Below are 18,718 nucleotides of genomic sequence, written 5' to 3' on the forward strand. Positions count from 1 at the left end.
GTCATATGTTTTCATTGATTTCACCTTTTAGGTAATTGTATCCTATAGTTTGTCCAAATGTAATCTTGTAACCTGAATTTACCCAATGCGCCATGACTTAGGAAAGCATAAGTAATTAAGTTTGTATTTCGTGATGAACAGACAATTTTTATCGCCTCTAATATGTGAGCGTTGTTTCGTCCAACAAATGTCCACTAAGATTAGATTTCAAGGGATTTCAAGTTTTTACTAAATATCAAACAGGATTGTATACAGTTCTGCTCTCATCTACAACGCAGGTAAGTTATAATTTTCAATATGCTATTAGTAATTATGGTTGCGAGCTGGCAGAGTCGTTAGCACGCTGGACAAAAACGTTTATGGACTATTCTTTCGTTCTTTGTTCAAAATCCACCGAGGTCGTCTTTGATCTTTATCCTTTTGAGCTGATAAAATAAGTACCAGTTGAGTACTGGGGTCGATGTAATCGACTTGCCTCCTCCCTGAAATTGCTGGCTTTGTGCCAGAATTTGAAATCAATATTTCATCAGTAATTCGTTTATGTAGAGGTGCCTTTGGTGGTGATGTGTGGAACTAATGATCGCAAGATCGAGGTTTCAAATACGGAAAAGATCGGTACGTTCTATTCTTGACCATAACTCTTCATTTCACGTTGTTATAGTCTACTCAGTTGTAAGTGAGTAACTCTGCAAGTGACTGACCGTCCCATCCAGGAGAATGCTGTGATATCGGTCATTTATGCACCGTGGGAATCGGGAAGTTGGCCCAATAATTCCTAGGTCTCGGGACAGTAAAAATGTTGCTGGTGATATCGTATAGGCCATGACAGGAGCGGAAGTATTTGCATAGTGGCTCCCAGAATAAAGGAAGACATAGAATTCAATACATCTGTGTACTAACAGAACACTTGATTTCTCTCACTCCCGAAATAATAAGCACCCAACAGAAAATGAAGATCTTGAAGTTGATAAGAGTTTATTATCAGCAAAATATCGAACATTATCGCTTACAGCTCAGTGAAGTTAAATAAGTATTAAAATCATGTTTATGAGCTAAATCACTTCAGAGGTAGAAAATATATACACTTAGATATTTTGTGTTTGCCGTGATGATTCAAAAAACTAGCTCACAAAATATCTAAGTGTATATCCTTTTCTCCCTCTGAAGAGATTAAGTTCAGAAACATGATTTTAATACTTATTTAACTTCACTAAGCTTAACTGAAACAGCTGTAAGGGAAAATGATCGATTTTTTGTTGATACTAAACACTTATTAACTTCAATATCTCCATTTTCTTATTCTTCACACACACACACACACACACACACACACACACACACACACACACACACACACACACATATATATATATATATATAACAGAAAAAGGCACAAGGAAGTGTGACACGCAGCCAAAGCCAGGGTCAGTGGTGAGGTCCTCAATCCACTCCGGTGTCAGTATAATAAGGTACGAGGCCCCATACTCGGGATAAGCTAGATTGTAGAGTACGAACCAAGTCATAGAAAGATATAATAAACAGAAGACGTTTGATATTCAAAGATTTATAGGACATTCGCTCTTCTCAGCAAAATATCGAGATAATTACAAAACAAATAGATATTATGCAATCATGCATTTTATCTCGTCAGTGTCCCGCTATATTTCGGCATTTTGTAGAAGCGAGAGTACATCTTATAAAGCTTTGAATACCACACCTGTTTTCTGCTCATTATTTGTTTACACACACACACACACACATTCGTATATATATATATATATATATATATATATATATATATATATACACGTACGCACACACACATATATATGTATGTCTGTGTTTGAGTGCGTGTGTGTGTATTTATAACTCAACTTCATCGAATTAGTTTATAAAAGGCGCCAACAACATTTTTTATTAGTCAATTTAATATCATTGCCACTTTTCTGTTATATTCTTAATCATGTTAAGTCAATTTTTATATATTTCTTCAGCATCTACAAATTTAGATAAATTTGATACTTAAGTCATTATATGTTTTCACCAATAAATATTCATAAGTTTCTAAAAGAAATTTGTCATATAATGAGAATAATGCAGTCATTTGTCTATTGGCAAGAATTCAAGTCTCTTGATGTTTATATCAAATATTGTTTCTACATTTAACAAACTATAATATATCTTGTTAATTTGACAGAATTTCTAAAATTTTCAGAAAATATGAGCCAGTCAAATGAGGTGAATGAAATATTTCTGGGCACAAATTATCTATCATTAAAACCTAAATCGACAAATGGGTTTATCAATAAAAGGTAAGAAAACACACATTTGGCTTCCACTCAATTTATCTTGTCAAAACCAACATATCTATAAATCTACAATACAATTAGGTAGCTTATATATGTTTTCTTGAAAAGCTGGAAATGACAGGCAATTTACCTCAAATAACAGCGCAACATTTTAGAATATGTGTAGGCACATTCGAAAAAACAGCTTAGATACATTTTATCTGAAAATAAGATAGTATGTTCACAGTTGGAGCATCTTTGACTATAAATCTGCTTCATCAGGGCTGACCTAGAGGGATAAATAAAAACAAGTAAAATAAGACAACAGAATAGATGATACTTAGTTCTAAACAGACTGGAGTCGGTGGCGTATATTTTTTAAATAGCTGAGAGGATAAGTTAATGAAATACAAAAGTTCGTAAGCATGAATGTCGAATTAATTGCACGCATTTTTGTTGTGTTTCGGCAATACTCTTCCTTCTAAATGTCTTATTTCATTTAGTTACGTGGACCAGATTCCTAGTCTACATGCAAGGCGGCGAGAGGCAGAAATGTTAGCACGCCGGGCAAAATTCTGAGTGGTATTTCGTCTGCCGCTACGTTCTGAGTTCAAACTCCACCGAGGTCGACTTTGCCTTTCATCCTTTCGGGGTTTATTAAACACTTACCAGTTACGCATTGGGGTCGATATAATCGACTTAATCCATTTGTCTGTCCTTGTTTGTCTCCTCTGTGTTTAGCACCTTGTGGGCAGTAAAGAAATAAGAAACGTTGAGCACGCCGGGCGAAATACTTAACGGTATTTCGTCTATCTTTACGTTCTGAGTTCAAGTTCCGCTGAGGTCGACTTTGTCTTTCATCCTTTCAGGGTCAATAAACTAAATACCAGTTGTGTACTGGGGGTCAATCTAATCGACTGACCCCTCCCCAAAATTTCGGGCCTTTTCCCTAGAGTAGAAAAGAATATCGTATGCAATAACAAGGCAGAGAACTGGCAGAGACGTTAGCACGACGGGCGAAATGCTTAGCGGTATTTCGTTTGTGATTACGTTCTGAGTTCAAATTCCATCGAGGTTGACTTTGCCTTTCATCCTTTCGGGGTCGATAAATTAAGTATCAGTTGCGTACTGGGATTGATCTAATCGAATGGCCCTTCCCAAAAGATTTCGAGCCTTGTGCCTAGAGTGGAAAAGAATATCATATGCAAGTTGCTTGGTGGCGTTTCTTCTTGTTTTAGTTAATTAATTCAAATGCCGTCGCAGTTGACTTTGCCTTCCATCCTTTCATGGTCAATAAAATAAACTACCTGTCATGTACTCGGGTCGATGTAATGGACGTTCACACCATCACCACACCGCAAAATTGTTGACCTTGTAAAAAATCAGGAAGATACATTATATGCGATATTCTGGAATTTTACTAACCGGAGACTTTTCTTTTTCTTAGAATAGCGTTGTACCAAAATCAGGCAACGGCTCTGAGAAGCATTAAAGTATTATTGAAATATGAAGAGAATACAGATACTTCGTGTAATATGTATGTATATATGTATATATATATGTATATATATATATATATATATATATATATATATATATATATATATATATATATATATATATATATATATATATATATATATATATATATATATATATATATATATATATATATATATATACTGAATCATTATTTCTAATTTATCATGAAATAAAACTGGTAGAAGTGGTTTAAGTCATAGAGGCGAAATCTTTACTTCAAATTTTGGCATGCTAACGATTCTGCCAGCTCGCCTCCTTAAAGAGATAAAATATTAAAATAACAGAACAGTAATATCTTCTACTGAAGTTCCGAGAACACCACTGGAAAATACGAAGACTAAAATAAGTAGCACATATGCTAGGACACAACAACCTCCTAAGCAGACCGAGTGCAGATATGAGCAGCATATGGGAACCGGTATTAAGGAAGGATACGAAAATATTAGATCTATAAGCCCTAAAAATTCATTCCATAATTGCTCACGGGCTTATGGCGTAGTGGTTAAGAGCGCAGGCTACTAACCCCAAGATTCCGAGTTCGATTCCAGGCAATGACCTTAATAATGATAACAACAACAACAACATCGAAAAATACCTTAGGAATGAGAACCCAAGTGCGAAATTTCCTCCAAGACACCTGATGAAGGCTGGAGGCTATATTAGCCGAAACGTTGTGTTAACAACAAACAAGATGAGGACAAATATCCGTCAAATGTAAATAATGTAAATAACATAACGTTGGATGTTTTCATAAGTTAGAGCAGCAGATTACAGAGAAAATTTACGACGATGAGGGTTCCAGTTGATCCTATTAACGGTACAGCCTTCTCGTGAAATAAAGGGGCAAGTGGCTGAGCACTCCACAGAAACGCGTACCCTTAACGTAGGAAGTTTCAACGTGACACAGAATGTAACTAGGTTGGTCCTTTGAAATACAGGTAGCACGGATTTTTGCCAGCTGAGTGGACTGCGGCAACGTAAAATAAAATGTCTTGCCCAGGGACACTACGTGCTGCCGGGAATCGAACTCAACCATACGATTGTGAGCCGAATACCCTACCCACTAAGCCGGGCGCCTTCTCTTAGCGAGTATAGGGTTAAGATAGAAAAAGTGTGGGGTGTTTAGGGAGGGTTAAGGCAGAGTTAAACAGTGAAGAGTAAGAGTTTTTCGTGCGTAGGATTAAGACAGAGAATATATATTTTTAGGTTAATGGAAGGAGCGGGATCTTTTGGTTTGTGAAATAGAGAGGAGCTTTAGAAATTCATTGTTGTTTTTTATGTTGTTTTTGTTCTTTGGCGCCAAGTTAATACATGTCTGAGAAAACAAAGCAAGCCCTTCTAAGCAGGAGTCTTTTTTCTAACAAAATTAAAAAAATGGTTATATAAACTATAATTATAAACTATATGAAAATATAAAAAGTAATAATGTATTTAAAATAATATCAAACAAAGTACAGCGAAGGTATGGCTGTGTGGTGAAGGCCAAGTGGTTTTGTGTTCACTCTTACTGCACGGCACTGTGGAAAAATTGCGATGCCCCAGCATGGCTGCAGCCTCGAGGCTGAAACATAGAAAGATAAAAGAATACACACACACACACACACACACACACACACACACACACACACATACATACACATATATATATATGGGGAGAATTCACAAACAAAAAACAAAAGACGAAGACAGGTGGTGTAGAAAACAAACAAATGTATTAGTATAATGCTCGGGAAATGAAAAAGTCTTTAACGTTTCGAGCCTAAGCTCTTCCACAGAAAGGAACACAGAAAGAAACAAGGAGAGAAACAAGAAGAGAAAAAATATATATATATATATACCAGAGTAAGGACATAAATGTGAAGCAAGGTGAGAAAAAATAGTACTCGAATACCGGAGGTAGAGTAATATGCTTTATTAGTTGGTTGTTCCGAAAATAATGGTCGCTCTAAGTGTTGTGCTTTGAAACGCAATTTTATCATTAATTATATTTTAGGTAAATTTCGATATACTTAATTATTGATATATGCTTTTTAATAATTTTCTACTTATTTCAAACAGAGCACATTCTTGAAGCATAGGGGCCCTTAATTATGAACATGACAAAAAAGGACCGGTTACTTTTCTTGCATGAGTTCAAGCTTGTGAACAATGCCTCTGAAACTGCTGCCAATATCAACAAAGCATGGGGAGAGAAGTCCACAAGTGATCGCAGAGTACGAAGGTGGTTTCAGAAATTCCGTAGTGGGGATGATAACCTTGAAGATCAAGAAGGTAGAGGATGGTCATGCAGTCTTGATATTGAACAATTGAAAGCAATTGTTGAACAAAACCCACGTCAGAGTGTCAGAGAAATGTCTCAGATACTTGGTGTCGGTATTACAACGGCCTCACGCAATCTGTAGAAGATTGGTAAAATGAAAAAGCTCTATAAATGGGTACCGTATGCACTCAATGAAAATCAAAAAGTTCGGCGTTTTGAAGTGTGCTCGATGCTCTTTCTGCTCTTTTGTTAACCGAATTGTCACTTGTGACGAAAAGTGGATCCTTTAAGATAACCGTAAACGATCAGGTCAATGGTTTGATCGTGATGAGTTCCCCAAACATTTCCCAAAGTCAAATTTGCATCAGCAAAAGATTATGGTGACTGTCTGGTGGGCTGCAATTAGTGTTGTCCATCACAGCTTTCTGAAAGCCAATCAGAGCATTACAACAGAGGTTTGCTGCAATCAACTCGCTGAAATGCATGCTCACTTGTAAAAAATAGGACCTGCATTGGCGAATCGGCGTGGCCCAATTCTGCTCAACGATAATACAAAGCCACATGTTGCAAGAATGACACTGCAGAAACTCACAGACTTAGAATACGAGACTTTACCACATCCTCCATGTTCTCCTGATCTTTCACCCACTAACTACCATTGTATTAAGCATTTAAACGCGTTTTCAGGTTCACACAGCATTCAAAGATTTCTTAGCATCAAAGCCAATAAGTTTTTATCACCGAGGCATAAATAATCCCGTTGATCGATGGCAGAGATGCATAGATGTTCACGGCTCATAACTTTGACTAATCAGAATATTTCTGTTAGTCTTTTACTCTTTTACTTGTTTCAGTCATTTGACTGCGGCCATGCTAGAGCAACGCCTTTAGTCGAGCAAATCGACCCCCAGGACTTATTCTTTGTAAACCTAGTACTTATTCTATCGGTCTCTTTTGCCGAACCACTAAGTTACGGGGACGTAACACACGAGCATCGGTTGTCAAGTGATGTTGGGGGACAAACACAGACACAAACATATACACACGCATACATGTATATATATGCATATATACGACGGTCTTCTTTCAGTTCCTGTCTACCAAATCCACTTACAAGGCTTTGGTCGGCCCGTGGCTATAGTAGAAGACACTTGCCCAAGGTGCCACGCAGTGAGAATGAACCTGGAACCATGTGGTTGGTAAACAAGCTACTTACCACACAGCCACTCCATTACTTACACACACACACACACACACCCACACACATGTAAAACATTGATATAAGTAGCTAAGCGCAATATAAAACCAGAAAGGAAAATTTAACCGTCACTAATTGTGACTGAGGATGTTGAATAGCATCTATATTGCAAGAAATAGGACTGGAAACCCCTTAAGGCTGCATGAAGCACAAAATATATATGTGCACTGACAAGTGAGATAACTACCTCTTTGTGACTGGAGGTTTTTGTGTCTGCGTTTGGCGTCACATTACTTGACAACCAGTGCTGGTGTGTTTTCGTCCCTGTAACTTATCGGTTTGGCAGATGGGACCGATATAATAAGTACCAGACTTAAAAGTAACAAGTTGAGTCGATCTGTTCGACTAAATCTTTTAATGGAGAGCCCCAGCATGGATGCATTCCAATGACTGAAACAAGTAAAAGATGAAAGACATACATAAAGTTTCATAGTAATGTATAAAATCCGCCATGCTTGACCACTAAATCTACAAGATTTTTTATTCTCTCACTGCTTATTTTCTCTTATTCCGTTCTGTTGAAGAGCATAGGCTCGAAATGTAAAAGACATTCATTACCCCGAGCGTCAAACTAATACACCTGCGTCTTGTTCATACACATGTCTCTGTCTTTTGTCTTTCCATAAATTTCAACTATAAAATGGCTACCAATATTTCTGTATCATTATTTTTAATATACAGTGTCTCATCTACGACAAAAAAGATTAAGATAACAGAATAATTGCTAAGTGTATCAATGTTCTGGGTTAAAATGTTATTTAAGACAACTTATGTTTCCGTTTAAAACATGTAGTATAAAAATACTGACCCTATCCAATTGTTATATAAACTACTTCAAAATCATAATTGTGTTTAATTTTCTTTTGCAGGTCATGGCGAAATTATAGCGAGAAGTTACGCCGAGATAAACTAAATTGTTATTTTGAGGAACTTGCTAAATGTGTCCCTCTTGTAGCGAATTCTCCACAACGCCTGAACAAGACTTGTATATTGCGACTATCGTTAAGCTATTTAAAATTTCTTCTTGGTACGTATTTGGTTTCGTTTAGAATTTTATTATTTCTAAATGACAAAAAAACATTTGACATAAAAACAAAATTGAGCGATCTTTTAGTAGTAAAAGTTACCAAAGATTGTTAGGATATATCTTTTTTAGAAACTGATAGAGACGTGCAAACATTCAATGAAATCCTTTGCATGTTTGTTAGTTTCTCGCTACGTTCAGAATAAGTGGATGAAAGGCAACATCAAGTTCAAATTCAGCCGAGGTCTGCCAGCTCACGGTCTTGATGATGATAATCATAATAATAATAATAATAATAATAATAATAATAATAATAATAATAATAACAACAAATTATAATAATAATAATGATAATAATAATAATAATAAAATGGTTGCAATACCAGTGATTGTAGGAGCACTTGGAATGATCAAAAACTGCTGGCAAATGGTATACGCACCACCCTGAGGCTGTAACTGAAGAAGAAAATGTAACGATTCTTTGGAACTTTCCAGTATGTACTAGTCTGTTGATGTCTGAACCAGCATGGGGAAACTGATGACCTCCCCTGTTCGAAGGTTGTAATGGACACAGGTTTATGTCATCAGTTCGCTATGCTGGTTCAGACACCCACAGACTAGTTTCAGGGTATTTGCCCTTTACCAATGTGGAGTAGTCTAACCCAGCAGGTTACTTAATTGTAATATGCTTAATGTGTGACAGGTTCTGGTACACAAAGGTTTATAAAAAGACTGAAAATAAACCATTGGACAACTTCTCTTTCTATCGAAAGTGTTGACCCGATCTACTAGAATTCCAATCCACTTAAAATTCTTTTCTAAGGCACAAATTTGTCATTGTTTTTTACTCACTGATCAAACGTATTCGTGCTGCACATAATACTCCAACTGTTTTCCAACAAAAGTTTTTAGCGCTTCCTTAAAATCTCCTCTCCTTCCCACCACGTAGGTTTAAGGCCGCGAATTGGTAGACTTTTCGGAGCCGTTTAATAATGTAACCAACCTAGTACTGAGTTGGGAAGAGTCGATGCCACTTTCCATCAAAATTACTGGCCTTGTGCTAGAATTAGAAAGAATTATTACTTTAAAATAAATGCGAAAGAGATGAAACATTGATCTGCAATTGGATTATGATTACTACTACTACTACTACTACTACTACTACTACTACTACTACTACTACTATTATTATTATTATTATTATTATTATTATTATTATTATTATTATTATTATTAACAATACTACGAAATAAACATGAGATAGGTTTGATTACCTCCACGAGCAAAGAATAATGAATGGATTAATCATAGAATGAATGTAAATACAAAAATATCAGCAATAACTTTAAAAAATAGCATATAATAGCATATGCCTTTTCTCAAGATAGAACTGAAAGACAGATAACAGGAAAGAAAAGAAAATATCCGTGTGCAGTTATCAGCGAGTTATTATAAAAGTGGAAATAGGAAGAGAGTAAGTATGTGATTTCTGAGGTGGTGCGATTAGAACCAATCGCGCGTGCGCAAAAAAGAAAAAAAATGAACGAAAAGTAAGCAGGCAGCATCGGTGCACTTGTTGGCCAATGTGTGAATACAGTCTATGATAATGCACATACCGACATTCTAGACTGCATCCAAAATAAAATGCTTTCTCACTAATCGGTAACACTTAATAAAATGGTCTGACATTTGACCAACATGAGGGCTGTCCGCCAACTCGTGTCTCGTCTACCGGCACCACACTGACCCTCTTCTCCTTGGGTGGGACTTTGCCACTCGACTCACTCGTTCTTCTCCTCTACTCATTTACTTTGCTTCCCCGCTACACACTAACCAATATAACCAGATCTTTCTTCTCAGTTTACTTCCCCTCTAGAATTCTTTCCCTGCCTAGGTTTTTTTTTCTTCTGCTGTCACCAAATTACAGTTGTTCAAAGAGAATAATAGTTACATAGATTAATATCTGGTCTCGGGTAGCATGTAAATGTCAGAGAGTGCAGCCGTTTCCAAATTATCTTTTATTGTTTATTGTTAAAGTAATTGAGCTGCGGCTATGCTGGGGTGCCTCCTTGAAGAGTTTAGTTGAACAAATCCACCACAATGCATATTTTTAAAATCTGGTTCTTATTCAATCATTCTATTCTTTTTTCCAGAACCTCTAAGTTACAGGGACCAAAACGAACTAACACCGGTTGCCCAGCTGTGGTAGGGACAAACACAGATACACAAACATATACACACCCATATATATATACGACGGGATTCTTTCAGTTTCCGTCTCCCAAATCCACTCACAAGGGTTTGGTCGGCCTGCGGCTACAGTAGAAGACACTTGCCCAAAGTGTCACGAAATAGTACTGAACCAGGAACAATGTGGTTGGTAAGCAATCTACTTATCACACAGCCACTCTTGCGCCTATACATACCAAGGGCTTCCACAAGTTTTCTATTCAACCATATTCACTCATAATGCATTGGTGGGCCCGGGGCTATAATAAAAAAAAACACTTGCCCAAGATGCCGTGCAATGGGATTAAAACTGAAACAACGTGGTTGCCAAACGGATTTCTTAACTACACAACTAGCGCCTATGCTTAAAACCAATGCACTAAAGAAAAACGATAATAATAATTTAGTCTCAGTAACAAGAATGATAATTTATCTGATTTTGAAAATAACAGATTAACGATGAATGATACAAAATCTCAGTTACTATAATAAATTTTGCGTAAATTCTTTTCTGTTTTTTGTCTTTTTTTCTCTTTTTATATAGGTTTGAAAAGAAAAGGTTTATTACCTAAAGAGAAATGTAAAACTGAACTGTTACAGCCTGGTAATGTAGAAGAGGTAACTGGGTTTATTATTTTCATTAAACCTTAGCGTTTTACAGATCGTGAGCAATAATTTTGATAAATTTGCATTTAGTCGTAAGCTGCAAGACAAGCAATAATAATGTTAGTAATTAATTAAACATAAAAAAATCTAATTAAAAGTATTTGTGATGAAAATTCATCTTTACTTTCATAAGTTATATGATTTTAATAATTTCGACAGGTACGGGAAAAAAAAACTCCAGGCAGATTTCAGTCTCACTATACCTCTTTAGCGAAGCATAGGAGTAGACTCGACGAACATGTGTCAATGATTCTCCTGGATCGCTACCTTGATGATGATGATGATGATGATGATGATGATGATGATGATGATGATGATAATGACGTTAATAATAATAATAATAATAATAATAATAATAATAATAATAATAAAGAGTAAAGAGAACCGTCTGTCATGAATGACCATGGGATTGCTATTAGAAAGTTACCCTCCAAGGCCTCGCAGGTGGGGCCCAGTTAGAATTTTCTTCAGGTCGAGTAGTCCATCCCACTCAAAAGGTCCCTGAATAAGGTTTGTTTAAGGATGTTGAGCAAAACACCCATGTTTCCAAAGGTGAATTATTCAAACCCCAAAGAATTCCTCTCAATACATGGCTATCATGCTCCCCAACTACTTCTGCTCACGATCAGAGATGCACATATCGTCAGCCACCAAGGGTTATGTTCAACTGGTTAAGGTCAAACAACTGAATTGTTTTTGTTCTAATTTTGTTGGTTTCTTTATATTTTTGTTTTTCTTTCAGTTGATTGGTGGGTTTTTACTGGTCATCACTGAAACTGGAAACCTCATTTACACTTCCAAATATATCAAACGATACCTGGGATATAACCAGGTGAGTTGTTCCAATTATTACTTTTGCTGTTGCTGTTGTTATCATCATCATCTACTTTAGAATCATTATTATTATTATCGTTTTGGTTTGGCTCAGGTTTCGTCTTATTCCGGGTACGATTTATGTGAGTAGCGTGTTACTATCTGCAACCTTAGGTACCCACAAGTTTTCTGCTGTCTTTCAAGTGCTTAGAACTCTTCTGACAATCTTTGATGTCCCTAAGAGGGAAACTTCTTCTTCTTCTTCTTCTTCTTCTTCTTCTTCTTACTATTATTTTTAATATTATTATTCATATATAAAGCATTGAGGTAACTCCTCCAGAAGATATAGAGCCAAATTAAAATAAGAGTGCCATTGTCATCTAGTGAAAGATAGTTCGACCTGTTGAACCTGTTAAAGATACACGAGATGTCGAAATATCGTTCACTAGATGACAATGGGACTCTTCTTTTAATTTTGACTCTATAATTATTATTATTATGTTGTTTTTTTTCTTCTTTCTTCAAATTTTCTCCCATTTCTCGCCGAGTGTTTTCTGTACACCTAGGGCAGAGAAACTCGTTGTATGCATTCCCAATTTACACACGCAAATTCATAGGTAAAACATGTATTTAAGAAAAAAAAAAAAAAAAAAAAAAAATCATGAATGGATGTTGTTTTCACAGCAATAATGCTCTTCTTAGTACATGAGTCGTTCCAGTTAGCACGATTTTTGCACTTCCTGTAGAGATGGTAAGCTTGGTATCATTTTCAAATAGGTTTCAGTACCTTTTTTTTATCATTCCTAGAGATCCTACAATCACTGGTATGGTAGTCGCCTTGAGGTGCCATATTTTTTCAATTTCTATTAGCAAGTCTTTATATTTACTGATCTTGTCAAATTCTTTCGCCGCTATATTATGATCACAGGGAATACTCATGTCAATTAATAAACACGTCTTCTTTGTCTGATCTTTTATAATAATATCCGGTTTATTAGCTTTTATAGTCTTGTCGGTATGTACGGGGAAGTCCCAGAGAATCGATACATTTTCTCCCTCAGTCACAGCTTCAAGATGGTGTTTATACCATTTGTCAGCGCTTTTGATTTTATAATGCTGACATATTGTCCAGTGTAAATACTGGCCAACTCTGTCATGTCTTGCTTTATATTCTACAGGTGCTAAGACTCTACACCCTGAGATTAGGTGGTCTATAGTTTCAATCGCATCGTTACAAAATCGGCATTTTGGGTCAACTCCATTTTTTATCACATTGGCTTGGTAGTTCCGGGTTAATAAGCTTTGGTCTTGAGCAGCCAATATGAAACCTTCACTCTCTGCTTTTAGCCCTGAACTTCGTAACCACTGATGCGTGCGTTTCTGGTCGACATCAGCTTGTTTGCTACGAGCCACATACTTGCCATGCAGAGGTTTCTGTTCCCATCTGCTAGCTAATTTTTCATGTGCTTTTGTCTTTGCAATTAATTTTATTTTCTTTGCAGCAACAGTTGGCGCATTTCCTTCAACCTGGTCAAGCTGGTAGGTATCTAAGAGTTCGGTAGCGAATTTTTTGCTCTCTTTCAGAATAGAGTGAAGTTTTTTCGGTCTTTCATGTTTTTCAACAAGTTTCAGCATACAATCGTTGGTTGTTTCAAGGTATTTGGCCAGTACGATTGTGGTGGTTTTGTACGTAAGTTCAAGCTGGATCAAGCCTCGACTTCCCTGAGCTCTGGGGAGGTAAAGACGATTCACGTCTGCCTTTGGATGGTGCATCATATTACAAGTCAGTAGCTTGCGGATTTTTCTATCAATTATTATTATTATTATTATTATTATTCAGTAGTTTTATTTTTATAACGTGCTTTCACTTCACTACCGAGCGCAGCTCTGTGCGCCTTGGGTATGTGCTGTGGTTTGCTGTGGTGCTCTTATGTTTACTGTATTGAAAGTGTTTTGCGTTATTATTATTATTATTATTATTATTATTATTACTATCATTATTATTATTGCAGTATTGTTAGCTCACCGGGCAAAATGGTTAGCAGCATTTCATCCGTTTTTGAGTCTTGAGTTCAAATCACTCCGAGGTCGACTTTGCTTTTTATCCTTTCGGGGTCGAAAAAATTAAGTACCACTGAAACAATGGGGTCGATGTAATCGACTAGTCCTCTCCCCCAAAATTTCAGGCCTTGTGTCTATGTATGTAGTACAAAAGATTATTATTATTATTATTATTATTATTATTATTATTATTATTATGGTTCAGTAGTTTTATTTTTATAACGTGCTTTCACTTCACTACCGAGCGCAGCTCTGTGCGCCTTGGGTATGTGCTGTGGATTGCTATGGTGCTCTTATGTTTACTGTATTGAAAGTGTTTTGCGTAGAATGTGTGCAGTACCCAGTAGTGCAATTTTCTGTATGTTATATATATTTGTAAGTCCTGGTGTTTTTGTTATGTATTTATCTGAGTATGTTTTATTATACCTAAGGCACCTACTATGATAGGAATTGTTTCTGTCTTTAGATTCCACATTCGAGTTATCTCTATTTCCAGGTCTTTGTATTTTGAAAGTTTTTCCATTTCTTTTAGAGAAACGTTGTCATTTGCTGGTATTGATACATCAATTAGAAAGCATTTTTTTTCTTCATGATCTTTGACAACTATATCTGGTCTATTTGCCTTAATTTCTCTATCTGTGTGTATTGGCATATCTCAGAGTATGGTGGCTTTCTCGTTTTCTGGGACCTTTTCTGGCGTGTGTTTATACCGTCTTTTTTCTGTTGTTATTCCATAGTGTTGGCATAGCTTCCAGTGTATATAGGTCCCAGCTCTGTCATGTCTGTGAATATATTCCTTCTTAGCCAGGACTGGGCAGCCAGAGATAATATGACTTATTGTTTCTTGTCCATCTCCACATATTCTACAGTTACTTGTTATGTTTCTTTTCATTATGTGTTTTTGGTAATTTCTAGTGGGGAGGCTTTGGTCTTGTGCAGCAAATAAAAATCCTTCAGTCTCTGCTTTGAGTCCTGAGCTTCTCAACCATTGCTGGGATTTTTCTCTGTCTATTTCTTTTGCATTTAGTTTAGTCCAGTATTTACCATGTAGGGGCTTTTCTTGCCATCGTTTTATCATGGTCCGTTGCTGTTCTAGTTTTAGTTTGGATTTCATTTGTTTTATAGCTTTTGTTGTTTCTTCTTCTTCTTCTTCTTCTTCTACTACTTCTTCTTCTTCTTCTTCTTCTTCTTCTTCTTCTTCTTCTTCTTCTTCTTCTTCTTCTTCTTCTTCTTCTTCTTCTTCTTCTTCTTCTTCTTCTTCTTCTTCTTCGTATTTGTTAGGTAGATTGATTTCTTGTCTGTATTTGTCAGCTTCCTTAAATACTGAAAACAGATTTTTTGTTTTGTTCGTGTTTTGTGGCTATTTGTATTAGTTTTCCTTGCTTCTGGAGTAGGTATTTTTGCAGTCCTATGGTGGTTATTTTATAATAGTTTTCTAGCTGTATAAGACCCCTGCCACCTTCTGTGCGTTGTATATATAGCCTTTCTATGTCAGATTTTGGGTGGTGCATCCTATATCCTGTCATTATTTTTCTTGTTTTCCTGTCTATTTTACATAGTTCGTTTAGTGTCCAGTTAAGGATGTTGTAGCTGTAGCTTATAACTGGGACAGCTAAAGTGTTGATACCCATTATCTTGTTTTTAGCATTGAGCTCTGTTTTTAGTATTGATCTAACTCGTCTATAGTACTCTTTCTTTATTTTTTCTTTCATTTGTGTATGTTGTATCCTATCTAGTTCATTGACTCCTAAATACTTGTATGGTTGGCTTTTGTCTAGTTCTCTTATTTCATTGGCTTTATCTAGTGTTATATTGCTACTTTTAACTAATTTTCCTCTTTTCAGGGTTGCTTTAGCACATTTTTCTAATCCGAATTTCATATCTATTTCCTTGGTAAAGCCGTGTACTGTCTGTAGTAGTGTTTCTAGCTCTTTGTCGTTTTTAGCATATAATTTTAGGTCATCCATATATAGAAGGTGGCTGACTGTTTTTCCGTAGCATTTGTAACTGCATCCAGTTCTATTTAGCAATTCAGTTAAAGGTGTGAGTGCCAGGCAGAACAGGAGTGGAGAGAGCGTGTCTCCCTGGAATATTCCTCTTCTAATGTGGATGACTTTCGTTTTCACAAGTCCCTCTTTTGTTTGGAGCTGTAGCACTGTCTGCCATTTGTTCATTGAGTGCCCTATGTATTTTATAATAATTGGTGCCACCTTGTTTATGGCTAGTGTTTCCAGAATCCACGTGTGGGGAACACTGTCGAAAGCCTTTTGGTAGTCCACCCAGGCCATACTGAGGCCTTTCTTCTTTTTGCGGCTGTATGAGCCCTTGCAGCATCCCTTCTGCTCTTCTGGAAACAGGTTGTTATTTTCCAGGTGTTTACTTAATCTCTGCGATATTATTGCAGTAAAGGCTTTGTAGATCGTAGGGAGACAGGTTATAGGTCTATAGTTTTGTGGTTTCTCTGTTTCCGTGGATTTGGGGATTAAGATGGTTTTCCCTTTCGTGAGCCATTCAGGCATTGTCTCTGGCTCTGCTAGTATGTTGTTAAAGTGTTCTGCCAGTTTTTTATGCATTCCTGGCAGGTGTTTTAACCAGAAATTGGGGATCTTGTCGTGTCCAGGTGCCTTCCGGTTGCTTAGTCTTTGCAGTGTCTGGGTGACCTCTTCAGTTGTTATAGAGGTCCAGAGTTGCTCAGGTGCTAAGTTCGTTGTTTTAATGGTCCTTTTCTGGGGTTGTTGCTTCACCGACCATATTTGTTTCCAGAACTTTTCCAGTTCTTCTGCTGTTGGTGCTGCAGTAATGTCTATTTTATTTTTACCCAGTTCTTGGTAGAATTTTTTGGGGTTGGATTTGAACTGTTTGTTTTGTTCAAAAAAATGTTGGCGTTTCTCATACCGGCGGATCCTTTGTGCTTTGGCAAGGATATCTTGCTTTAGTTTTTCTGTTGCCTCAGGTAAGTCTTTTTCTGCAATGCTGTATTTGTACAGTATTTTTGTTTTCTTCTTGTTACTTAGTTGTGTTGATTGTTTACTAATTTAGTTGAGAATCGATAAATCTTTTCTCTTTTTTTTAATTTTGTTCTGGATGTTATTTATCCACAAGGTCTGTTTGGGTGGTAGAACTCCTGTTCGGATAGGTTTGAGTGAGTATCCTGCTTCTTTTGTGGCTGCAGTGGCTGCCGCATATATTATGTCATTTAACTCAGTGATATTGCCTATTGTTTCTGTGGTTGTTAGTTCCGTGACGGCCAGGTTTATGCTATTTATTATTGATGTTGTTTTATTGTCTATTTTGATTTTTGGGAGATATAATCTGTGGTCCATTCTAAGATCAATGGTTTTCAGTTCTTTGGTTATTCTCATTTTCATAGTATCGTAATTATTAGGTTTCCCTTCGTTATTCCCAGGTTTTAGATTTGTTTTGCCTTCCTTTTCATTCATATGTTTGTCTGTGGTGTTCTGGATTGGTGCTTTTTGTACACTATTATACATCTTTACGGTCTGGGTTTGTTGTTTTTTGTTTACTTCGTTTTTGCCGGAAATGTTACGTTTGTCCTCGTGTTTTGCTATCTCAGTGTTTATATTATTATTTGGTATTGCTGTGTGACTACTATCTAGATTTTCCTGATGTATTTTTCCTTTCAATTGTTCTATTTCTATTTCTGATATTTTTTTTGCTTTTAGAATATATCTTCTTATGTTAGCTAGTTTGTTAGGGTTCATTGTTTTATCGAGGTCTATATTTACATTATTTTTCTTCCATATTTTATATGTATGTGTTGTTGCGTTTTCGTTTTTTGGGTAGAGCACTGCTGTGAAATAGGTGCGTAGGATCGAAATGTATTCCTCACGTGTCCATTTATGCCGTTTTGGTTTTGTTTACGGGACATGAGGAACAACGTCCGGCCCTTTATTTTGATGGTCATCGTTTTCGTAGGGTACCGGTTCGTTCATTTCTGTTGTCAGATTGTTTTGCACTTTCAAATCTTCGTACTTTTTTTCGTAATAAGCTTACAGTACGCACTTCTCGGTTGTTATTCTTGGGTGGAATAATACCGGTGTTATTTAATCTGTTTGTAATTTTTTTTTACATGGTGTTTTTGGGTTCGAAGATGGTCTGATTTTGATGTAACACGTGTGTTTACGATCGCTGTGCGGGTAGTGGAGGTATCATGTTCAAATACATCATTATATTTGGAAAAATAGAAATAAATTTCAATGAGTATTACTTACTCGGGTATAGTCCAGCCCTTTGTCAGCTATTTTTTTGGCTCCATGCGATGTCTTTATTTCCGATGTTTTTGGATAAGTTTCGGAGCAGTGATTTATCGTTCTCACATGTTAAACTTCCCCGGTGTAGTCTGTTAAACTTCCCCGGTGTAGTCTTGTTAAACTTATTATTATTATTATTATTATTATTATTATTATTATTATTATTATTATTATTATTATTATTATTATTATTATTATTATTATTATTATTATTATTATTATTATTATTATTATTATCATCATTATTAAGGCGGTGGGTTGGCAGTATGGTTAGCGCGCCGGGCAAAATGCTTAGCAGTATCACGT

At 36.3% G+C, this 18,718-nt stretch overlaps 1 protein-coding gene across 1 annotated transcript in view; it reads left to right on the top strand.

Annotated features, from left to right (window-relative positions):
- LOC106882255 (hypoxia-inducible factor 1-alpha) overlaps window positions 1–18,718 on the top strand; it is a 44,195-nt gene continuing 25,477 nt past the window's right edge. The window contains exons 1-5 of the mRNA XM_089355570.1: window positions 1–278; window positions 2,216–2,312; window positions 8,218–8,375; window positions 11,146–11,219; window positions 12,010–12,099. Of these exons, the coding sequence (XP_089211696.1) occupies window positions 2,221–2,312; window positions 8,218–8,375; window positions 11,146–11,219; window positions 12,010–12,099 (414 nt within the window). The 5' untranslated portion in view covers window positions 1–278; window positions 2,216–2,220. The remainder of the gene's footprint in view (window positions 279–2,215; window positions 2,313–8,217; window positions 8,376–11,145; window positions 11,220–12,009; window positions 12,100–18,718) is intronic.

Source organism: Octopus bimaculoides, chromosome 7 (assembly GCF_046866305.1).
Source record: "Octopus bimaculoides isolate indiv1 chromosome 7, ASM4686630v1, whole genome shotgun sequence".
NCBI lineage: Eukaryota > Metazoa > Mollusca > Cephalopoda > Octopoda > Octopodidae > Octopus > Octopus bimaculoides.